This window comes from Acipenser ruthenus, chromosome 25 (assembly GCF_902713425.1).
Source record: "Acipenser ruthenus chromosome 25, fAciRut3.2 maternal haplotype, whole genome shotgun sequence".
NCBI classification, from domain to species: domain Eukaryota; kingdom Metazoa; phylum Chordata; class Actinopteri; order Acipenseriformes; family Acipenseridae; genus Acipenser; species Acipenser ruthenus.
This window is the reverse complement of record NC_081213.1, coordinates 22407267-22433893: the sequence shown is the minus strand read 5'-3', so window position 1 is coordinate 22433893 and position 26627 is coordinate 22407267. Positions and strand designations below refer to the sequence as shown.

General features: G+C 34.6%; 1 protein-coding gene across 7 annotated transcripts in view; it reads left to right on the top strand.

The window, feature by feature from the left end:
• The first annotated feature begins 5243 nt into the window (after positions 1-5243).
• The window catches only part of LOC117413854 (chemokine-like protein TAFA-1), a 116796-nt gene continuing 95412 nt past the window's right edge, over positions 5244-26627 (top strand). For 5 of the 7 annotated variants that reach the window (XR_004660940.2, XR_009308834.1, XM_034023227.3 and 2 more), the window contains exons 1-2: positions 5244-5686; positions 8167-8311. Coding sequence is in view for 5 of the 7 variants with exons in the window: in XM_034023227.3 (XP_033879118.1) it covers positions 8176-8311 (136 nt within the window). In the remaining 2 variants the exon portion in view is untranslated. The remainder of the gene's footprint in view (positions 5687-8166; positions 8312-26627) is intronic. The other 2 variants (XM_034023228.3, XM_058999647.1) reach the window with 1 other exon arrangement.

Below are 26627 nucleotides of genomic sequence, written 5' to 3'. Positions count from 1 at the left end.
TCACCAATGTTTTGACACAGAAGTGCCTTCATCAGGGTGCAAAAAATGTGAGTTTCTATACCGTATCTTACATATACTGCACAGACTTATGTCCTCTTTTAATCATGTACTTAATTTTAGCAATTTAGTTGATTTATGTTTAAAATCTATCTTTATCTTTGACCAGAAAGCAAACTCATCAAGGCTTGAATTCTTTAAAAACTTGACAGTACCTTCTACAGTACACATATGGGTCCAATAAGGGATTGGGTTAGTGTGGGGCCTCCACATTTACTGTCACCATTAAGCATGATTATGTAGTTCATTGCAGCACTGTACCGGGGGAGACATTTCAGAACAAATACGTGGTTCAACTGAGCGCAAATTTAGACCATACAAAACAAATTAACCGCACATAAAATTCATGCCACAGAGTATTCAGAAAACAATGTTTACAGGACAGGTTATCTCTTTTCTGTTAAACATTAAATCTCCACATACCCAGTGAATGACTGGAACTGCCATTAGGAAAACCTTCCTGTCACACAGCAGCGTCCTCACATTTCCAGTTACAGTTCAACGCCAAGTAACTAGACTGAAAGTAACATTGTAAGAATGAAAACTATTGCTAGTGGCTGCTTTCAAAGCACACTGCTACCAGTTATGCACCTTGCTAGCCATAAATAAATTAATACATACATTGACACTCTGGTTAATAAGTGCAACAAATTATTGAACAAGGATAAGCTAGTTGTCACTACAACTTATTTTAGTGGAATCATTTTTTATACCCATTTACCAATGGGCAGGGCAGGGTGCTTTGGTAGAGGTCATGGCATGGTGTAAATGTACTTGCCCTTACCTTAAAACACTACACTATACAGCCCTTAACACCCTACACATTAATTTGTGCAATGTTGAGTAACTGTTGAGGCTATTTTTGGAGCTTTACACATAAATATAGACATGCATATAAATTAACAGAAAATGTTTATTTCTTAATCAGCATTTCTTTTTTTATGTGGCTTTAGGGTTGTATTTTATTTTGTATGTTATGTTTTTGTCATCAATTATACAGTATGGTGAACAACGAGATTCTAATTAGTCTTCTCCCAAATGTTAAACGCAAGCAGGAAGCTATAACATCTTTATGGCAGTGTAACAAACTTTAATTACATACTGTATTTCAGTATTCAATGTAGGGAAAGGCAAATCTTAGGTGAAAATATCCCTAGTCTTTATGAGCCAACTAACCTTGTGAGACGAGCTTTTAAAATCCATTTACTAATTAATTTCCAAAGCAACTGAAGGCAAAAAAAGGAAGGTGGTGTTTTTACTACATTTGTGTCTGCTGCTGTCAACCTCTTATTTTCACTTAGCTGAAATGATCTTAGCTGTACAATAGAGAAAGCCCCCTAGTGATATTGTCCTCTAAAGTCACTCGAGATTGTTTCAGATTTTGCCAATTAAGCCAAGCAAGAGAATACCAAGTTGCTTCAGCATATCAGTGTTAATTAGCAGAAAGTCTTCAATGCAATACACTTTTAAATAAATGTTTCTATTACTTCTAGTAATAATGTGCAATTAACAATCACCTAAAGGTATTACAAATATTTACTTTAATATCAACTAATCATATTTAGAGACACAAGAGGAATATGAAACTTAGGTTCATGTAACCGTTTAAGATTAATCTATAATTACAACTCCATTAACTTATGGATATAGGCACATGAGACGTAATCAGTGATACTTCTGCAACATATAATTAAAAAGAGTTCACATAGTTTGTTTCAGCTTATGATTAGATAGCCTTCCCATGATGCACTATGCTTACCATTGATTTTTAATGGAACTGCTGCAGTTATAAAGATCAGGTTTAATCTAATTATATTAAGCAATATCTGTTTCTGCTAGTATCACACAGCTATTGCATTTAACTGTGTACATACGTGGTCACCATTTATTTGAGAAAGAAATGAAGACAAAGGAAATTTAATTATATTTAATATTATTGGTGCTGAGAATTCATATTCTAAATGTTGCTGGTGTTTTCTATTCTACCTTCAGTTGAATCCACAGATGTCTTATTCTGACTGGTTTCAGTTTGGTGGAATAGTGACAGCTGTTAAAATATAGTGAACTGGAGACTCAAAAGGTAAGATAACAAGATCGGATAAGCTCCTGTGATTTTATTTTCCTCCATAATTTTATTCTCAGGGACAGTAGGAAAGTCATTTAAGGTGAAAATTTTAAAAGGCAAAAAGCCATAGCAATGCTGACAGAATCACTCAATATTGCAACTCTAAACTCTGACAAGCGAGCCAACAATAAGAGTGGCACACACGCTTGAGAAATATCACTTCCATAACCTCTGAAGTACACTGGCTCCTTCCCCAACCCAAACAACCACATTACCACTGCAGTCGGGTGGGAGGAGCAACTTGCTAACAGACCCCTGGGTCCTTCCCTACCTCTTCATAGTTAGTGCAGTTCACTGGAGGAGGGACCAGGTCATCTGTACTGTATGTCTCTTTTCATCTGTGACCAAATCCTGCCTATACCCAGATGCAGCAGGTTTCTTGCTAGATATCTATTCTGTATAGTATGTATAGTTTGTGCAATTGTTGCAACCAAGTGTTTGTTTGATGAAGCCTGGACACTCTTGGAAGCGAGGCAGAATTCTTAGAGACTTTGTGCACATGCTTCTAAAATGGTTGGCATTTTTTTGTTGTATTTTTTTTTACTGAAAAGTTGTATTGAGTATCTCTCAAAAAGGCTCACGTGATGCCACAAGTTAATCACCACCTTCTCATTACAAGCAGAACAGTTCCAGGCAAGTGACGCACAAGGAGTGCATATACTCTACTGACGTATTATCACTCTGGTAACAATACCGCATGGGGTTATAGAGCTAGGCTGTTGAGTAATTTATTTAGATACAGGTTAAATGGTGAGAGAACCAGAGGCTTAGCAATCTTCCGTACAGACATCTTATAAACTATCTTTGTCAGCCAGACCAGTAGAGGGAGCTCATCAGTAAACATAGTTTAGAAAAATCTAGTGTATTTCCGTTATGGAAATAAAAAAAAAACAAAAAAAAACTTTTACTGCAAGGTTTTCACAAAGTAAATTGAGACCAAAATAGATTATCACAGCAGACTGAGGACACTGATGTAAAATGTAACTGGCAGGAAAGCACTCCTTTATAATTACTCACACAGATGTTTTTATACATTTGAGGTTGAGGTTGAGGTAACATTAATTATATTTTTTGCTGCATACAGCAAATCATTGCTACTGTACATTTGAGTGACCCCCAGGGTAATTATTTTTTATCGTAACCATTTAAAACAAAAAAGTTGTCTTCATCAAGGTCTTTAGCTGCCAGGAGATTGTTTCTTTACAAGCACAATGTTGATTTAGGCATATCAACTACACCTTTTTCTATTGATAGATTATGCTATTCAGTAGGGTTTTTTCAAAAATCAGTTGGTGCTTCATATACAGTTATTTTAAATAATTTAACATTTAGTTTTACACTTTAACAAATTATAAAGATATACAAAAATTATATATATATTATATATATATATATATATATATATATATATATATATATATATATATATATATATATATTATATATATGCACACACACACACACACACACACACAATGTCCCTCTTGAAGTCTTGCTTCACCTGCAGTTTTATGCGGCCAGGGTCAGTGTTCTGCGGCAGCCTAAAATCGTAACCTGGTTTGTCACTATATATATAGCAATCTTCCGTACAGACTTGTGGCTGTGCAAAACAGCCACAATACCCACATTTTCACATGTATTGGCAGGGATAGGAATTAACCCCATTCCTGCCAACCACCACCAAAACACATAACCCCTACACTTTATTTACATTCAGGACTCTGTCCTGCCACACACACACGTATAATTTTGTTCCAACATGCAAAGTTGGCGAATGCCATTCCTACATTGCCTTTTGAACTTGCGAGTTAAAAATGCTAAAATTGAACTTGAACATCAGAGGTTTTAACAAACACGAGTTTGATTAAATGGTACAGGACTATATTACAATGTAAACATTAAGATTTTGTGATTAAAGAAGAGCATTGCGTCTGTTAAAATGTACATTTTGTAAGGGCTTCATAAACATAGTTTTTGATAATATGAATCTCAGTTTGTAAGTACAGTATATGCCACCTAATGTTATAGTGAAATGAGTTTAGTTGTCCACTTCACAAAACCACCACCCAGTTATGTACAATTTGTAGTCTTTGCAGGATTTGGAGTGTTCTTGCACAGCTATAAGGGGGAGCATTCATGGCTCCTCTCTTTTTGCAACATTGAAAAAAAAATGTGTAGAAGCAGTATTTCATAGAAGCCAGTTGTCAAAAAATGAACCACCAGAGAATGGGTAACTAACCTTAAAAGCACAATAACCTGGTATAGTACATATAAAAATGACTGATTTCTTTACAATAAATAACAAAAAATATTAAGTTCTGTTTCCTTTTCTTTCATTTACCAAATGCAAATCCATAAGGTACTATGTTTTGCACATTACATAACTTCCAAACTCATATGCCAAACATCTTTAAAATCATTGTATATAGTATGAGAAAGTCATACATTTGTACACATGAATATATTATACAGTTATAAAAATGAATAATATTGTGATACACTTCAGTACATGTAAATGAAGGATGATGACCTATAAAGATTTCAAGCTGTGCTTTTTGAAATAAGATTAACCTATTTTCTGTCTCTTTTGCCATAAACCTATATCAAGAACAAGGAATACTGTTATGATTTATTTTGTACAAGTAGCTGCCATTCATCACAAAGAAAATAACAAGTATTTCTTCTTGCTGAAGTTGATCCTGAAGCACTGACACAGATACAGAAACTGGGATACAAAGAAAAGATATTTTAACATAAAAATCACAAAAGATCCTTATTTTGTGCATGTATTATTTGAGTGTTGTTACTCCCACACATGGTAAATACAAATATACTGCAATTACCCTGTATAATACAGGCTCATTCAAAGTGCATATAAGAAAATAGAAATTAAATGTGATTATATTGTGCTGCATTCCCACTGGTTTTGTCAAAGGGTTAATAACTGTGCTTATTATGCAATGTAATTGCTTTGTAATAGTGGGCAGTCTAGCTTTAAGACATGTGATACCTCTCCCAGTAAGGGTGTATTGAAATACACACACTACTTAGTACATTCTAAAGGAGATAGAGCGTGTGCTTAAAACAGCTCTCAATGGGAGGAAAGAAACTGAGGGGAGGCTGATCTGTCATTAAATAGGGATTGATCCTTCTCTTTAAGTAAATGTGAAGCTGCAAATGAACTCAATATCACTTGAAGGGTCCTCTTCAGTAGCAGGTGATGCTATACAATGATTTAAGGTTGAAATGACAAGGTTTCCACCCCTTAAATCCTGGCTACTTTGTGACAGTGCATCGCAACACTGATATTTTCATTCACTCAGCAAACAGGATTGGAGCTGAGCAGAGCAGAGGGACAAAAGAGTTTTCTAATCCTTGATCTCGCAGATTATTTTTAGGAATTTATTGGAATCCCTGCTGGAGGAATGGATGGATTTGAGAAAATGTGTTAGATCTTTTGGATGAACACTAATAGGGTTCTTTGCTCCTGGCTGGATTACTCAGGTAAGAACAGTAGTCTTCTAAGCTCATTTGAGGTTTCAATCTCTTTAGCTAATACTTGGAAATGCACTGTTGATAGCCAGGTTTAACATAGAGGGGCAAGCTTTAGGCTTTGAACTGTCAAACTGGTAGGAATGTATTGATAGGGTGAATGTTATGTTTGTTTATTTTTAATTACCTCTAACAGAAATGCCCATAAAGACAAAGCTTACAAAAACTGTTAAATGATTGAGATACAGTACCAGGTAAATACTGTAGGTGAACATTTTACAGGTTTATAATACACAGGGTTTCTGTCTTTTCTTGTAAAACCTGGAAAGACATATAGTGTTGCAGATACTCTTTATGGAAGTGTGAAATGGGATGTCATTTAAACTTAAATGGTTTCTGTTGCTTTATGGTCTTGCTTGATTCCAATAGGCAGCCACAGATGTATATTTTGGGCTTTAGAAAATTATACCCAGGCTCATTTTAATTGTATAGTTTACTTCCTGAGATCTGGAATATTTTATTTTTATTTCTAAAAATCCTAATTGCAATATCTAATCTTGCAATATCCAAACACGTACCAAGAATATATTCCAAGAATAGTTTCCGAGAACTATAAGATTATTGGCAGAATTATTTTTCAAAAGAAACCAGAGGGCAAACAAAATGAAAGTAGTTAACGTTATATAAGATACAATAAAGAACTAAGAGAAATGCATTTAGTGTAATGAGCAAAAATAAATAAATCAATACAATGCATGAGCTGGAAGGAACAATAAGCGTATTTACAAATTGAAAACCAGTCATGAGTTGCACAATAAAATATTAATTTGGAATATAAAGTGTTCGTGCATATCTAGAACTGAGCTGCGTCATTACATGAAGAACCGAATCATTTCAACGACACATGCAGTCATAACTTTAGAAATTATTTAGCAGTATTCTTGTCCTTATTAAAATGTATGAGTTAGCACACATGTGGCTGCCTAATTTAAATGTGTGAATATGATCTGATGTATAACAAATTCAGTGGTAGGTTCTTGGTTAGCAATTTTCTACTCCATTTTATTGTAAAAAAAAGAAAAAAGAAGAAAATATTCAAAAGGGTATCGGCGACAGGCTTAACGTAGTGACAGTCTAAGGTTTCATTTGCTTTGGGATGGGAAGGGAAGTTTTTCATGAAGAAAGCGATTTGCCAATGAGCAATGCTATGTGGTGAAACACCTCCTTGGAGAATCATATGCATTTCCATAAACCCGTAGCCCTGAAGGATTTCTGGAAGGATGTAGAGCCTGAGAGGGGATTGCAATGAGCTGTTAATTATATGCTTAATTTTAGAGTGTGGATGGTCATTTATAACACTAGTTTCAATGTCAGCTGAGAGGGGCCCAGAGATGCACTTATAATCAATGCATTGTTTGTGACACAGAAAGGGAATTAGGCCTTTGATTTTGTCAAAAGAGTTGATGTTTGTTGCAGGTGACATATTCAAACCATGTTTTTAGTCAAAGCTTGCTGGGAAATGTAGAACAAAGAAGCAGTGGAAATATTGATTTGAAAAGGGGATTGTGAGCACTTTCTTTCTGGCAAACAATTACTGTTTTGAAGTACCGTTTGTGATTAAAGTTTTATGATCATAGCAGTCCTCCAAACACTCATCCATTTTCTAAAGGGTGCACATTAAACCAGCAATTAAACAAAATACAAAATAAAAGCAGTGGCAGTGCTGAAGTATAAGCAAGCCAGAACTGAGTATAATGTTGAAATGTTACATTGTAAAGGACTGGGCACCAGGCAATGCAATGGCTTCTCATGAACTATGTAAAGTTGTTGTTTTTTTTCTTTAAGTTATTACTCACATACATGAGAACTACAACAGAGTACTGTACATGATTCATATCAAGTTTCTCTTCATCGGTTCTTCTATATCTGTAGCCTGCAGTTACTATAGAAGTAATTGTTTTGTCAGGAGCATTGCCTGCAAAACTGTTTGGGGAAAGAGCACAGGGCTGGTCTTTTTCTCTAGTGCAATGGACCACCCTCTTCTGGGGTAAGGGGTAATTTATTTACACAGCATGTCCAATTAATCACAGCTGTTTAGCAAAGCCTGCTAATTATCCAGAATTGTGTTGGTGATATGCACAGCCACTAACAAACTGCAATGTTATAGCACCATTGGTTTTCCACACCATTGTTTTATATATATATATATATATATATATATATATATATATATATATATATATATATATATATATATATATATATATATACACATATATACATATATATATATATATATATATATATATATATATATATATATATATATATATATATATATATATATATATATATATATATTACATGAATAATTGGATTATACCTTAATGCAATCAGAAAGGTCAATTATGAAACAAAAAGTCTATGATACATGTTTGGAGATGATTTGTGGAAAAAAAAACAGGTGTAAAGTGGTATATCTGTATTTTTAGAGAACTGCAATGGTCTCTGCGATGTCCTGGTTCCTGTATATGTGGATAAGTGCCAGTGCCATGCTGTTCTGTCAAGCAACTCTTTATGACACCATACAGCAGCACCACCTACCAAGGCCAGGTAGGAGCGCTCTCGAGATCCTAGGTAATGTTCCTTCTTTTTATATCCAATGGCATTTTAATTGAAAGTTACATGCCAGATTCGCTCTTGTTAAAGCCCCTGTTGGCCCCTCACCGATTTGGATCCAAAGTAATTTTAGACATTTTGATCACAACAGTAATAACCTTTCATATTGCCATAGCCTCCTGTCCAGTTTTGACCAAAATTCAATGTATGGGTTCAGGGGCATGAACAACAAGGGATCTGGGATTATGTGTATTTCCATCAACTTTACAATTCAGTGTGTACTGTAAACCTCTTAATGCTCATGATCTGCATTTATATGTATGTTCTGACAATGCACTATAGTATCAGTCGTTATACCCACTGGGAGTTCTTCCTTCAGTCTGAACAATAGGTTATAGACCACAGAACACTACTTGTCACTATCATGTGCAAACAGTAGGGTTAGGTGCTGTATTAACTTTAAAGATTACCTTCTTTGAGCATGTGGAATTCCCGTATCTCCTCCCTATTCTGTAGTATTCTGTGTACCCACACTCGTCTTCTCAGTCTCCTACGCATTCTGTTGATCTAATACAACAGGAGTATTTCTTAATGTTCCTCATCACTGTCCCTCATCTTGCTGGAAATAAAAGTGGGCGTGTACTAAAAAGTTGATTGGCATTTGCTGTACAATATATGGGCGCCCTTTTTCGTTCTGGTGTGACGGCTCCATAAACGATTTATGGTTATTGTTGTCATTATCGTTATCATTCCAGGTGTGACTGGGGCTTAAATGTTTTATTCTAGAACAAAGAGCTAATATTAAGATGAGTTTGAATACATTTCATGCAAATTCTCTTATTGTATGTTTTCTTTTGAAACATTATTTATTTATTTACATACGATACATAATAATAACCTGGGAAGTATTTCTTTGGAGTAACTGTTTTGGTATTGAAGTATGCAACGTAGGGTTAAAAATAAGGTTGGATTGAAAGTCCAAATCTGGGGAAACTTGGGTGAGCGGAAATACTGTTACAACATTTTCATAAAACATTTTCATCCCAAATACACCCATTTACCATTAAAAATATATATTGTTAAGGTTATGTTTAGGTTTTGGTACAGTGAAGAAATCGCACACTCAATTTGGTGCCACGCTGTAAAAAATGAAGGTATTTCTGCAAAATGTGCTTGAAGGATTTTTAGGGTTGGTAGTATTTGGTGCCAAAGCCTTACATGAACGTATGAATGTGGGAGTTGTTTAAATTACATAATAAGTCAGTAAAACAAAATCAGACTTTGACCTGATGGTAAATTGGATGAAAGTGAAACATTAGTTGTTAGCTTAAGCTCTACGCTGGTCCCACCCTGTAGAAACTATTGTTTATCTGTGGTCACGGTTGTTCAAAAATATGTATTATTATTATTATTATTATTATTATTATTATTATTATTATTATTATTAAAGCACTCTACAATGAAAGGCAGCTAATTACAGGCCAACATTTTTCACAGCCCTCGGTTCAAGGAGTTAATAAGTCCTACTTCTTTTGACACAAATTGTTTGAGGTTTCTGACAGTCTGTTGCTCTGACAAGCTTTGATACTTTAAACTACTTGCAAGAAAAGATAATTTAATGTAATATGTACTTGCATTGATGTCTTCAGTTATGAGTGGTCATGGAAATTGAATTTACAAAGGGCTATAAAAGATATAAAGATTACTTAAAGAGAATTCAAACATCATAACCACACACTGATCAAGATTATTAGCACAAGAGCAACATATTGTCATGCTTTAATCTGAACCTTCCTGACCAGTTTTAGAACATAAGAACATAAGAAAGTTTACAAACAAGAGGAGGCCATTAGGCCCATCTTGCTTGTTTGCTTGTTAGTAGCTTATTGATCCCAGAATCTCATCAAGCAGCTTCTTGAAGGATCCCAGGGTGTCAGCTTCAACAACATTACTGGGGAGTTGGTTCCAGACCCTCACAATTCTCTGTGTAAAAAAGTGCCTCCTATTTTCTGTTCTGAATGCCCCTTTATCTAATCTCCATTTGTGACCCCTGGTCCTTATTTCTTTTTTTCAGGTCGAAAAAGTCCCCTGGGTCGACATTCTCAATACCTTTTAGAATTTTGAATGCTTGAATCAGATCACCACGTAGTCTTCTTTGTTCAAGACTGAATAGATTCAATTATTTTAGCCTGTCTTGTATACATTTAAATTAAATTCAAATTGAATCAAAATCTATTTTGTTTATTTTAAAACCCTTTATTTAAAATTGTGTCATAGAGCCAGATCCTGACTTGGTTTAAAAAGTCATATGGGCTTTTTTTCTGTGACCCAAAATGCAAATTGCTGTTGCAGGTTCAATCAGAAACCCACCAAAAAATAAAATAAAAAAAGACACAGTATATTGAGGATTAAAAATGAAAGTTACAAATCAGACCTGGAGCTTTGCAACATTTGACTAAGTTTGAAAAATAGCCTGCCTTATGAAACAAGAGCAGCTCAAATGCTCTGCGCATACTAAATATGAGGAAAATGTAAAAAAAAAAAAAAAAATGACACATCTTTTACTCAGGGCTGTGATACAGATTGAGTAAAGGTTTTACACCTGCCTCATCACCTGCTCTGGAACAGCACTGCTTTCTCCCACGAGCCTCCATCAGCCTGGCTCCCTGCACCCTCCGCTAGTAAGATTGATGGCGTTACCATCCCAGGCAGCACATTCTGGTCTCTCAAGAAATAATCCACTACATTGACAGATGAGTGGAATTTGACATGACGCAACTCTCATTCAAATCGCTCCGCACCTGTGAGGCAACAAGGGTCCTTTAGAGAAAAGGGTGTTGAGATGTGGGGTTGGTATCTACTGTCATGGCATGGGATCTGACCAATAACCTACAAGTTTTTAAATAACTGAATTAAAATGCTTGGCTGCTGTTTACAACATAATAATGAAATTAATTACCTTTTTCTATAAATATGACGATTATTGTACCTTTCACTTATTATAGAGTAGACTTTTTGTCTAAGTATAGAAATACACACACACACACACAGACATCTATCTCAGACTATAAATCCAGTTACATACTTTGTTATGTTTCTGTAAAAAATGAAATAAAACAATGTTTGCTATTTCAAGAACATAATGGTATAATTCAAATGTAGTCCATTGATCCTCTGATAGAAACCATTGACTCAGGATTTGGGCACAGGGAATAATTCTTCTGCAGAGTCTTCAGTTTATTAGGTCCTGCCATTATCCAGAAAGCAAACCTATAATTTAATATAATAAACATTACAAAAGCAGAGATATTTTAAGTTGTAAAACCGGAATGCAAAACAATTTGCATAAAAAAAATGCCATGCTGCTCGGACCATACAATTTACTGAATGATTATTAAAATTATAGGCAAAATGCAATGCCCACTGTGTACTATAGTACTTTAATATGCTGCACACAATACATTTGAATTATACCATTATGTTCTTGAAATAGCAAACATTGTTTTATTTCATTTTCTATTACAATCTAAATTGCAGAAAATGAACAGGCAAAAAATTCCACTATGAATAATTGATGTTGCTTTGCTAATTGCATATTTATGGCAGTATAGTGCAATCACATTTTTAAGAACTGTAATTCCCAACATCATTGTATATGGCTGCAGTGTTCTCCCAATAAAAACTGAAAGCAAAGGAGCATGGGTAGTCAGCAGATGTGTTCAAGGGCTGTGTTTGAATTTCTATTCCAAAGTATTCCGATTACTTTGGCACGTGCATGCTATTATTGTTTGGCTGAGTAATATCAGTTATACACTGCATTGTTCTCATTGTTTTGAACCACATAGGGCAAATTACTATTACAGGATATAGGATGTACAATATATAGGATGACAAACATCTGTGTAGGAGGGAATATTGGCAGAAGTTAACATAGACAGTTTGTAATGTGTCATGGCATACAACACACAAAACTCATGCTCGCATTGGCTGAAAGCTCTTCAGTGGTCTATAACATCAATTACTGTAGTACTATTTGATTGCTATCAGTATCTGGGTTGAGAACAGTATTACATTTTCAAACGCTTCCTGCATGATGACATGATTCTGAATCTTAATTAAATTACAGATAACAGTTTTGGGTAAGATGCACAAAACACACACTGGCAGCAGTAGCTGTGCTTTCTGCTACCATGGGGAATGTTGATATCAGTTCATTGCTCTTTGGTAGTTTTTATTTTTTTTTCCAGATACAGACTTAATACTTCCATTATGTTTCAGAGAAAGTTAACACTCCTCACCCTATGTTTTAAAGAAATCATCATTCAACATTTTTTAAAATGAGATCCTTCCAGGCAACTGCACATTATCAATGGTACTGATATGCTACACGGTACACCAAGAACTAGATAGCTTTCAAGGTTAATGAATCGCAGCTTTAAAAGGAATATTACTCATTTCAGTAACCAAGTATATTAAAAGCTGGTCTATAGAATTAAAAAAAAAGAAGTTTTACCAATGCTCCGATGCTTCATTCATATAGATCTAGATACACTGCTGTGGCACTAACCTAGGTGCTGTCTTTGACTTCTGGATCTCAATCACTAATGGGAGTGAATTCACTCTTCGGTACGGCCAATAACACAAATCTGCCATCTATCTTTACACAGCTGGCTGGTACTGCAGCATTCACAATAACCATTCCTGGAAAAGGCACTGTACACCCCTTCTGCTGGTTTAACAGAATCTACAGCCATTCTAAAAAAATGTGTGGTGTTAACATATACGTTTTTGGAAGAAGGAAACACACCGTTTAGATTCAGCGACTAATTAAGGGCAACACAAACTGTCCTCTCTATACACAAACTGGGAACCTAAATCATGATGTTACACTTGATTTGTATGTGGGTTGGTTAGGAGTGCCTCACTTTATTATGACTCTTAATTGAGAAATGTAATATTTATCTGTATTATTTTGTGAGACATGCATTCCATACTGTAAATGGAGTTATCTGAAATGGAGTACAAATTGAAATGCAATACCACACATAGTTTACTGTTTCCTCCCGCTGACAACCACATTGCTTTTTTTATTCTAAAGTCTTTTAGAGTAAATATTGGGGTTCAACATCATGAACATATATTAATATTAGGCAAGCTACTAATGCTCTTAAAGAAGAGCTCTGTCTGCTTCGTTCGCCTCTGGAAATGAGCTCTTTTATATTAATAGTGGGGTTTCTGGGTGGTAGGTCATTTGTGAAAGTGGCACCACTGAAACAGTGTTAACAATGTGATTGTGTTAGATACAGATATGAGAGATCACCTAGGCAAATAACTGTTGTGGCTTTGGACAATACAGTCAACTATGTTTTCCCAATCACATTTCAATATTAATTTTAACACATGTGACCAAAACACTGCATTTAGTAATACATGAGAAGTATAATCTCTCTACAATTAACTTTCATTGGGGTTCCAAATGTTCTCTCTGCAGTTACAGGACACTTTGGTTAAACACAAAAGCTCCAATTTACAGCACATCACAGCCTGCCTGAATTACTAACTTAGCAGCACCTAGCGTTTTATTATTCTTACAAACCAGGACCTTCAGAAAGGAAAGTTAAAATCATGCGTTACTGTAAATAATAGCTCAAAGAAACTTAATAAATTCAATGACAAATGTTTAGACTAGAAGTCTTTTTCAAATGTATAGTTCTAGATGACAATAGCTGTAACAACCTTCAACTGCAGAATGCAACCCTACTTGACCTATAGTAATTGCTTAATTGGTCTGTCTTGCTACTAGCTGTATGGTCCTTAAGTATACATGCTCAGTGAATTATATTGGACTGCAGTATAATACTAGACCATATTTGTGTTTATCTTCTAAAAAGAACATTGCATTATTTTTTAAAGTGCTATAAAGTGCTTTGCATGACTTGCTATACAAGACCAATTTAAAACACATTTTAATTGTTGGAAATAATTATAATTGGAACTGGTTGTTCGAAGCAAATTATATTGAATTGTGTTTAATTGAATTAATGGCAACAAATCAAGGTTTAGCTAATTGGATAAAAAAAAGCTGTTTATTACGTTAACAGTGCTGTTTTAGAGGCATTTGTTATCTTTTATATGCTGCACAATTTATTCACACATGCAAATTAGCAATGCAATAAAGAATGAGATGGAGATTTACAGCTTGTAGATGTGATTTGATAAATCTACAATACAGGTATAAGCATGTTTAGTTTTCTTAAAACAATAACTGAAATAGTATATTTGGCAAATGTAATTAACATGCACCTATAGATTGTATGCAATTATGGACAAGACAAAAATAACTTGATTTTTGTTATAGTTCATTCACACAGTGAGTCAATCAGCAGCAAAAAAGATGCAGCTAGTTCGTCACGGCTCAGCGTCAAGGCTGATTTATAACAGACATTCCAGTTTATGCTATTTTTATTCACAGTATCGACATCTGCCAAAAACAGAGAGCTGAGCTGGTCATTGCTGTTGAAAAGGGGAGAAAAAAGTAATGCAGATTAGGTCTTTGTCTACCAGGGTTCTGTTGAAATGTTCCGTGGGTACATTTCTATATATCGAAGTGTATCCTGATTTAGACTAAGACATGTCATGCGTACTACAGCTCCCAACATGGCCGTCAGCGATCAAACTAGTGTGCCTCAGGGTGAATTGTTTGATTATCTCATGAGCATTCAGACATATGCTGCAGCCGATATGGTGAGAAAGGGTAAGGAGATTAAGGCAGAATACATCACCCTAGACAAGACACCAGACAGTACCTTGGGTCTACGTGATGTATTCACCCCCCGCTTCACTACCGTATGCAAGTCTGACAAACGTCATAACAAAAGGATGTCATAAACAACTCATAACACGAAATGATACTTGATACCAGGGTACATTTGTAACATGCCGAGGTACCAAACGATAGCTTCGTCTAAACCAGGGTACACTTCAATATAGCAAAGTGTACCCTGGGTATATTTCTATAGTACCCCGGTCGACAAAGACCCAATCTGCAGAAGAAATGGTAACCATTAAAATAATCGTTTTTTTTTTCTTATGGATACCATATCCCTGAATCATAGATATTGTATGAAACATCCAGATAACAGAAAAAAAACAAGATAATGCCAAAAAGTACTATGAATGACAAACAAAAAGACACATGAATTTGGGGTATTTGGATACCGGTAAATAGGAAGACATATTATTTTGTTGAATATGTTGTTGCAGTAGATCAAGAATGAGTTTTAAACAGAACCCACCGATATTCATTTGAATCCACCTATTTTTGCTGCACATCCTATTCATATCTTCTCTCATGTTTGTTGTAAACACATTTAATGGAGAACACACTGTGAGCTGGACAGTAATTCAAGACAACACTGATTCAAATTTACAGACATAACAATTGTTCCAGAAACTATAAATATGCTTCCTATGAGAAAGAAATGGTAAACATATCAGCATGATGTTAAGCTGGCTATTCAGTGCATATGTCTTTTATATAAGGATATCGAATACCCAGCCACCTAGATCTGAGCACTTTCTTTTAATTGCTGAGAAAGCTGTACATTTTAAAACAAACCAAAAGTGTCCTTGTCCATTTGCCCTTTGAGCAACCTTTTTAAACTGTACAATAAAGTGCAGATCATTTTTGTGCTGTACACGATTCTCACACATTTCGATCTCTATCTGGCATTCAGACAATTTGTCATGGATCAGATGAAACAATTTGTCATGGATTAATGCGCTTAAATATCTCCGTGATAGTTGGAGCAGTCCCTGGAAAAGCTGAAGAATCCTATTACAGTACCATTTATAGCACAGCTTTGTGTTCGGTTAATATACAGTATATATAGTAAATTCTTAACTATACTTGCATGTTTCTGCAATGAATGTTGTGGAGAGTAATATAGTTAACAAAAGTGTACAATGCTCCTCTCTGCTACATATATATATATATAGCACTGAACTACTCCTAATTTTCTCTTAAAGTGTCTCTAAATAGATTGCAATTACACTGTTATTGTTGTTACATATTACATGTATAAATACAGTGTAATTATGTACGCCAGCATTTTTCACTTTGCGATTAAGCATGTTGTTTATACAATGCTCATTGTCATTTAAGCGAATTACAGATAGCTATTCATTTATTACATGGCAACAGCACCATGCAGTTATACTGCTACCATGTAGTTATACTGCAGCCCTGGGTGAAATGTAGGTAACACTTTACATTAAGTGTCTCTAATTGCTGTGTATTTACATAGTAGTTACTTAGTAAATACATGTGTACTTACACATAATTACAATGCACTTACAATGTACATGTTATTATTATTATTATTTATTTCTTAGCAGACGCCCTTATCCAGGGCGACTTACAATCGTAAGCAAATACATTTCAAGTGTTACAATACAAGTAATACAATAAGAGCAAGAAATACAATAACTTTTGTTCAAGCAAAGTACAAGTGTGACAACTTTTTGCATGATATAACCCTAATCCTAAGCCTAACCCTTTTCTGATACACTTGTGCACTTACATATATTATGCAAAAAGATTTACACGTTAAGTACATTGTAACTGTGCATAATAACATTGTAATTATGTGCAAGTACACATGTATTTACAAAGTAACTACTATGTAAATACACAGTAATTAGAGCCCCAATGTAAAGTGTTAATGGAATTTATTGCAATTTCTGTATCATGGTTCAGTTCAGAAACACAGCACATCTCATTTTCAGCCTCCTTCAGGCTGAGCTCAGAACAGTTGTCAGTTCTAAAACCGCACAGATAATGGGAACTATAAACTTTAATATCCAAAGCGTTGCATAAATTCAGTGATCAAGCAGCAGGAATAATTACACAAGTTCAAATGTCTTTCCCACACCAGCTCCAGATATATCTGCATGTGCAACGTTATTATTTATTTAACAATATAAGACCCTTTCAATAGCATGCTACTGCAGGTACAGGCATGTTTACGGCACTGTAAGTCCAGCAGTTGTCTCCGGAGGGATAAGAGAACAAGGGAAAGCTTATAGTAAAACATATAACTCTTACACCTTATTAGAGGTCAAGTGTTCGAAAAACTACAAGTGGGACAATAGCTCAGCTAGTAGCCAAGCCATTTGGCTCATTTTAATTACCACTACTACTATCAAAAACTAGGATGAACAGGTTGAAATCCCCTAAAGCTTTGTATGACGTATTTAACTGATAAGACAACACAGGTGTACACTTGAGAGGCTGTAATTTCAAGTTTATATCATAGCCTTGGGTACCTACTGATTTCCCTTAGCACAAGGTATACCTCTAAAATATGTACAGTGTTTGTTTATAATGTTGTCTTTAAAGGCAGGGATGGATATACTAGTTATTGCATTTTACTCACAGATTTGTAATTATTTTATAATACAGGCAAAGTATTTGTTCCTTTTAAGTATTATTTGCATTAAATTATATAATAGAATGCTTTCATTATATATAAACAAAATACGTTTCGTTTTCCTACAAAACAGTATTTGTGTGTACACAGGTTTGTGTATGATAATATTTACTTTTTGTATATTTTGTTTGACAGCACTGACTAAATTGTAAAAGGATTAGTTTTTTTTTTTTTAATCAAGAATAAAACAGTTTTTGTTGGGGAATGTGAATAATTTTTTTTTAGATGCTATATTGGGAGGAACAAGAAGTCAGGTCCCATCGGATTGGTATTCTGAACAGACTACTGCTTACAATTCAGCTTCCAGCAATTTATGCTTTTCAGTCAGAAACAGTAAGCATTACTTAATGGTTTATAAGATTTGGTAGTTAAGACCTTTAAAAGATATTTCTTTATGTAAAAAGACATATTTTTTTAGTCATCTGCCATGTACTACATATAAGCTTTTGGACTTACAAAAAGTCAAATAAAGTTGAATATACACTAGGAATGCTGGGAAGTTATTTAAACAAAAACATTTTAATATTTGAAGCACAACTCAAAGTTGTAACAGTAACATTTTATTTTAGTGGACATTACTAAAGAGTGCACAACACCTTTATCAAAGATGTGTTAACATTAAACATACCCTTTAATACTACAAACAAGCAGGCTTTAAAGACATGTTCCTAAGATTCTTCTGTGTCTTCTTTTTTTATAAAATATTTTTTTTAATGTTTCCTACACCATCATAACAGTGCTATGAGTAAATAATAACTGTAATGAATGCTACTCAGCATCAACTTCAAAAATAGTAGTGGTGCTTTAACTGTTGGGTTTTTAAATTGGTTTACATTTTTTGGTCTGTTACAGGTCAAAAGAGGTCTATAGTACTGCTCTACATTTGCAAAAAGGCTGCTGTTTCGGGTTTCAGCTCAGTTCATTTTTTTTGGTAATGAGGTAATTAGAATTTGATTTGGACAGAACTGTGTAACATATTCTGGCACCATTTTTCTAACTTCCCTAGAAATGTCATATATAAAACAAATAGGAATGGGCTTGTGGGGTTACACTCAAAGGTTGTGACAATTTATAATAATATAAAAGTTATTGTCAGATAAATACCACTGCAGTGTTAAAGGTATGGTGAAACTCAATAACAATCTAGGCTTCATTAAAGCTGGAAGCATTTTTTATTTCAAAGTGACAGCACTTCATTTTTTACTGTGTTTATCAGAAGCTGCATCATTTTGTTTGGCTCAGTTGCATAGCATTTGGCAAAGCAAACAATATAAATAATGATGCTTGTGGTGAAATATAGTTTGGTGGTAGATGGTAAATATGCTTAATTTTGGCAACAAACAGGTCCAGATTATATGCCTAGTAGCAATCACAGAAACAGTTGCAATATGCTTTTATTTACATAATACTTAGGGCCTGATTTAGTAAGTGGCGGAAATTTGGCCAGAATTGCGGGAGGAAAATTGAGATGGCTGTGCTTGGTATTTCCCAAAGTGTCACACCCCATTTACTAACTAACTGAGACTTTTAATTGTCGTCAAACAAGACTCTATCTAGCACATCCACTACATTATCAACATTTATTGTAATAATAAGCTAATAAATAATGCATTCAGTTTTTATATTAGTTTTCCTATGTTGCTAAAAAAATTGCCATGTGCAATGCTGAGTCAATTATTACTCTACTTTTCATGTGAACAGGTTCTGTTAAATTAGATGGAAATGTAGAATTAGCTTACTTACGTATAACATCATCACAGAGATAAATGATCCTGTTAATATTACAATTCTATATTAAAATTGGATTGTATGATAGTAGTGACTAAGAATGGTTTGATTTAGTGGTAGTTTTGTTATGAGTTCCACTGACATTTAAATTAAACTCATTTCACGTAAGGGTCTTTCCTCCTCATTCTCAGACATTATTAAAGGTAATTTAAGGATTCACATTTTGATAAGCCAGTTGTTCCAGGAATTTACTAGCTTTTTCTCCTTGTACTCCATAACATTGACAGTAGTTTGTATTTTTCTCATATCAATCTATACATAGATATTTTGGCATGTGACTGTTGTGACTACACAAATTGCTTATAACCCCGTTTACATAAGGAGCTTAGGTTTTGTCGTATTTTTTTATGTTAACTATAAAGTATTCATTTTTTCTGAATTGAGAGGGAGAATTATGTAAACAACTGTACAATATGGGCTACAATACAGTAACTATGACCCACATTCACTGAATAATGATTCGTTAAGACAACAATGACCGCTTATAGTTTAATATATTTTTTATTTAGGTATACATTGTAAAAGGAAATAGGAAATATAATCTTACTGCATTTTGTAAACCAAAATGCAATAACATGATTAGGGTTACAATTACAATCCTGTTGTGTCAATTGTGCATGTTGTAATATAATCTGGATTTGTGATTATAGTGTTTGCACAGTAATTAAAATGTGTTGTTTATTATTTTGTCAGCTAATAGATATTAGCATTGTTCCAATACAAACATTAAAAAAGCAAAACAAAACAAAAAAATAGTTATTCTGCAATTAAGTAAGATTTCACCCTATTGTACAAAGAAATGTTCAACATAATTATGAGATAATTAACATCTGAGTAGTGATACAGGCACCCCACAGAATATACGGCTAATTAATAGGTGACAAATGAGGAAGTATTAACATTTCATTGAAACATAATATTCAGAGAACACCTGCTAGCAATAAGAAACCTCCACTTAATTGAGAGGTCATGTAGTGCTTAATTTCTATTTACTTTGCAGTGCTTATTTGATAAGGAGAGTACTACAGCACAGTCAACTACAAGAAGATGCCATGCAGTATAGGAGCATGGGTGGTCAACAACCATCTTTGACGCCAGACATTTACATTTTGGGTATTGGACATTGATGTGCCTAAATCTAAGGTGTAACTTTGACCAAAACGCATTCAGCCAGAATCAAATTCCAATGCTACTACACCATGTGGCTGTTATTTTTGATATATTATTCACAACACAATGATATTGCGTTTGAATAACGTTATTTTAATTTTCATTGCCTGTACCGTTCCATATGTTAGGTACTTGCAATGTAATTAGTTAAAAGTACCAGTGATAGCATGGAAGTAACATATTTGGTAACACTATTTTAAATGTACTGTGATTAATTACACAGTTACAATTTAGTCACAAATAAATATAGGGGTAATAACAGTCTATTACATAAAACGTAGACTATGTCTCTTTTGAATTGGGATTCCAAATTATGTTACCCTGGGAAGACAAGATTCAGTACAGTTATGATACAAATGATTGATGTCACAGCACAGTACAAACAATGACACCAACCAACAATTCAAACATAATTAGTTTGACTCTCAGAGACAAACTCTAACTATTCTCCAACAGCCACTCTGAGCTTTGCAGGTGCCTTTCCTCATATGATGGGTGTTTTGCCAACAAACGTGTCAGATAATAGCTCTTGAGACATGTTTTTCAGTTAAACCACTTGGAAGGTAATTGTCTTCTCTTACACTGCTTAAACGAATGCCTCTTAGAAAAATAATGCATGGTCTCATGTACTATTGTCCATGCCACTGTTAAAGCAAACAGGTAAAAGGCCAACTGCAGGGTCAACCAAAACACAAATAGCGCCGGTCCTAATAGTATGTGCTATCTATACAATCTTTGAAACCCTGCCTAAAAAGTAATTCTCACTAGAAAAGGGCACAGCTGGGATTCCAGTAACCCAGGAATATGAAGCCTTGATAATGATCCCAGTTCTGTCAGAAGACCAAAAGGTACAAATATATGGCATGTGTGGTACATGTAGCATTGATATCTAAAAGTCTCAACTCCTCTTTTGGCTCTAAGTCTTAGATTATTACAGCCAAAGCATAATCTGTGAATTTAGGATATGACAGCTTGACAAAAGGTAGGTCGGAGGATATATATAAATAATGTAATAATTCTTATTTTCATATTCATGCAATTTGATTTGCCACATGGAATGTTTGAGATGCTTTTAGTCAGGAGAACAATATTTTGTTACTGAACTGTGTCTGTGAACACCCACATCCAATGTTCCAATGACATTTTATGTGACACTATGTACAATACTATAGAGAAATCCAGTGGCAGATTTTGTTATCATAGAAAGAACAGTATGTTTCTGTGGAGCAGATCATATTTCTGCAAACTTGTTGGATAACATGTGAAAACCTTCTGGAATGCAGCCCATAGCTGAGTGAGCAAATACAGTATCTAAAGAATATAAACAGAAAAGCAATACAAATGACAGGGGGCAACACCAATTCATTACTGCAAAACAAAAACCATGATCATACACCGTATACCTTAAGAGGCTAAAATGGAATTGCTGTCAAATGCCAATCCACTTAGGCCTGCATGGTTATGTGCAAGAAGCTTCTAATACTCATACTACTTGGCTTTGTATTGCTGTTAAAGTGGATATGAGAGATGATCTGCAGTATGGAAAAATACACTCCGTGTGAAGAGACCATCAGTCTGATTGTGTTGAGCAGTGCAGGATTGAAAACAAAGCAGTCATATGCTGATTTGCTTTAATATAACATTTCACAAGAGCATCACAGCATCACTTTAGCAAAGTAATATGACAGAAAGCTATCAGAGGTAAAATAAACAATGTTAAGGACATAAAAGCACCACTGTTTTATCTGACATTTTTGCGGTTAAATGTGCTAGCAGATGTGGCACAACAAACTGGTAAATCGTTACTGCCATTGACTATAAAAGACACATGCAGTTATTGAGGGCATTGTTCATTTCCCAGTCTTAGATAAGGAATCATTCCAGCTGTCAAGTGTCAGTTACTGTCTGGGGAGTTAAAAGTGTGCCTTGCTTGAGAAACAGGTTGAATAGTTGCAGTAAAACTATTCAATGTTTAAAACAGATTATTGCATTCAAGTTGTTTTGATTTAAAGTAAAAGAATAACTTATATTTAGAGCTTCTTTATAGAACATTGTGGGGGGTTGGTTCTCTAAAATGTGTTGCAGATCTATATGGTCTCAGACCTAGACCACCAATAAATTGATCCCATAGACAAGGTATGCTGCAAGGTGGAGACGGGGGAGGAGGACCAAACAAACAAAAGATAAGGGAGCGTGGATGAAACAGGATTTATATATATATATATATATATATATATATATATATATATATATATATATATATATAGCTTGATAATCATGTATTTGGTTAAGTGGTGGATTCTCCTTTCAGAAATACAACCATTTCCAGAACACTAATGCTACCACTAATGTAACCAGGCCCACCGAGAGGGCAGGGAGGAAGGGGGCATCTCCCCAGGCCTGCCCCCAAAAAATGGAGTAATACTAAAATTCACTATATATATATATATATATATATATATATATATATATATATATATATATATATAGGCAGAACAATTTTAGACAATCAGAATTTTAAAACTTTAAAACTTTAAAATAACTCTAAAGTTTTACAATATGTTATACTACCACATTATTAATTATTCTATTATTTAGATCTATAATTGGCTCAAAAGAGTGCTGCTGCAGTTTGTTAGAAAACTTCTATCTCATAAAATAAATAAATAAATAAAGTACTTTCTTCAGCTGATGGTAAACACAATTAGATGATGAAATGATTGGTTATGTTGCTTAAGATACAGATATATTTACTAATACAGGTATTAGTTAAGAGCAGAGATGAGTGGTTTATTTTTGGCACGGGATAAATAAAGCACCATCAAGAAATGTATTTGATGTTAAGTAAACTTCCAGTGTTGTTACTAATGACTATTACACATAATACTGTAGGATTTAAAGCTGTTTTTTGTCTTTCTTTTTCACTGCCTTTGCAACTGTACATTGGTACTCACACACATGCTGAACAGTTGACCCAGACATGGACCCATTTTAAACAGCTTCTATAGGGCCAACAGTGGTTACTGCTCACCTCACTTCACCTGAAAGAAGTTCCCTCACTTTTCTCTCTCCCAGCATGACTTCCATTATTGCATTCTCTGGGATTTCTGTTCATTTCAGTTCACTTGTCTACTGAATTAAAGTGTTCCTTATTGTTTTATCTACTGACATCTCAGCCCACAACGTAATGTAAAATGCATTTCCTCTGTCTAGTAATGCAGTGTTTTTTCATATCATTTTTTTTTTTTTACATGTGACAAAGATATTTACCCTGGTTCCATGGTTTCGCCTGCCTTTGTTTTCCGGTCTAAATATAGCAGGCTCCCTTTCTATGGGAAGGGCAGTGTTTTTCCGAGTACTCTGCCACAATCTTTCCCATCCCTGAGATGAAATATCCCTATTTTCCTACTTTAAAATAATCTTTTGGTAAAGCTATAAGCATCCTCTATATGTATATTATCTGATCATAAAGCCACGTTCAGTAGAGTCTAAAAAGATTGTTTGACTAAGTATTGTACTATATTAGTTGATTTCACACCTGATCTCTTTCTATATATCCTACGAATTATCAGTCATAGCCTTTTCATTATTGCAAATGTGCAAATCTGTAGTAATGCACTATAAAATTAACTGATTCACTCAAAATTGAACTTATAAAAAAACAACGTGTGCCTAGATGCATTTTTTATAACACAATTACATTTTATTTAATTGATTTACAGTAATGGTGGTATAAAAATTGCATCACGTCACACCTTTCCAGTAACTTTGCATAGTGAATATTCACACGCATACTGCCTTTCTGCCTAACAGTGCCAGACAGTGCCTTAGAAAGCACAGTATTGTTACTGAACAACCATTTGTTGATGCTGAGACTTGTTAAGAGTGACTGAAAAATGCAAGATGATGCAAATCAAACTTCCAGACACAGGAACGATCAGAAACGTGTGTAAAAATTCTACAAACCCTTCATTTAAAACACACAGATCACAGTTTTTAATGTTAACAGCCTTGCGTGTTCAGTAATCAAATTAGTCTCAACTTGAACACCTGTGAGATTGTCCTTGCTGACAATAGCAGGGTGCTCCATTATTTAAGTGAATTGCTGCTGTTAACAAGATGCTTTGACTCTGATGGATGCTTTTTCTTTTTTTGAGAAACTTACAAAAAAAAAAAATGCAATTCAGTGGCAGCATATTTGTAGTAGTACTATTATTAAGTAAATGATTCATTTTGTAAGCCATATCATCTTTGCCTTTAAGACACCTTTACATTGGTCATATTGCACTGGTTTGCAAACATTTAATTTTTTCCTTTATCTTATCGTACACAGAATATCGCAGTGAAGTTTTCCTTTGATACAGTTAAAAAGGGATCAGGACATACGACTCTGTTAAGGTTAATGTAATCTGAGGAAATTTGGTGTATCTATTTAGTTATATTAAACATAGGCCTGGTATTCAGATATGGAATTTAATTATGCTTGTGGGAGCACTTGTGTCATTTCTGTAAACTCCCAGAGTAAATTGGGTCTTTCTGACATCTCTACCCACTATTCCTAAGACAGCAATTATATTCCTAGAGATGGAGTTTGAGATTCTATATACATAGAGTTCAACCTTACTGATTTGTAAGATCTATAAAAAAAATAATGTATTTCTTTCACATACAGCTGTCATTCATATATTGTAATTCTAGTACCTGCTTATTTTTCCTCATAACTGGTTAATCAGCAGGAAAGCATACAAGTAAGGACATGTATACCTTTTTAAAAATAATTCCCCCCACTATTTAGATTTAAAAATTACATGTTAGAATGATAGTATAAAATAACAAAGTGTAAGAAAAATCAATCTAGTTTTGAAAATAACAAAGTGGTAAACTGAAAATGATCTTTACAATAGGTTACTAAGTTTGTGAAAGGAGTTCCTTGATTGTGAATATAATAATTTTTGGAATATAACACGAAACACCATATTTATAATGCGCATAACTAACTTGCCTTGATTACATTTCTTGTATAAAGTAATATTTTACGCAAACAATAATCCACATAGAACACTATTTACCAAGTATACACACCTTATATACAACACACAACCTGTTGTAAAATGCTGCATATTATATGAAGAAAATCACAGTATTCATCCAGCGTTCTTTATAGTGTGTGTTTCGTAAGGTAAGAATGGTTTCATCTTTGACACATTCTTAATTAAAAGTTTTTATCACAAGAATAAAAGACCCTTTTACAAGTACTTCATCCCACGATAACTGACATTTGACCTTCGACCACCACATTCCCTTTGTTCCTAAGATTTCCATCTAGGGGCTACAAAGGGCTGCATAACTAAACAGTGGCAGAGAATAATTCATTGTTATAGACTGCACAAATGAGGACAGCGGAGAAGCGTGTCCAGAGAGAGAAGTAAGATCACGCTCAGAGCTTACACATATATATATTACTGCTTTCCCCAGGAGAGGTGGCAGAACGCAGCACTGTTGGGTCTTTGGCATGCACCTGCCCCAAGCCACCTCTCACCTATTCCTGTGGCTGGGGGTCAGCAGACCTTGACTAGTGAGCAGACTGGTGGAGCTGCAGTGACCGCTCTGCATTTACCACGCTGCTTCTGTCCCATGCATTGCGGTCCTGTGGCTTCAGATTCATGTTGCCCTTGGAAGAGCTGGCATAGTTGCTTTACTCTGTGATAACTGTGACTTTTTGGTCACTATTGGAAAGATCATAACTGTTTGCCAACTTTCAGAAGTTTAATGTCTTCATTGTGGCATGGCATAACATTGGACTTTTACAGCAGCTGAGACATTTGTTATATTGAGGCAGTTTTGGAGGAGACACTTTAACTGCCCATGACTTTCCATTGTGCTAT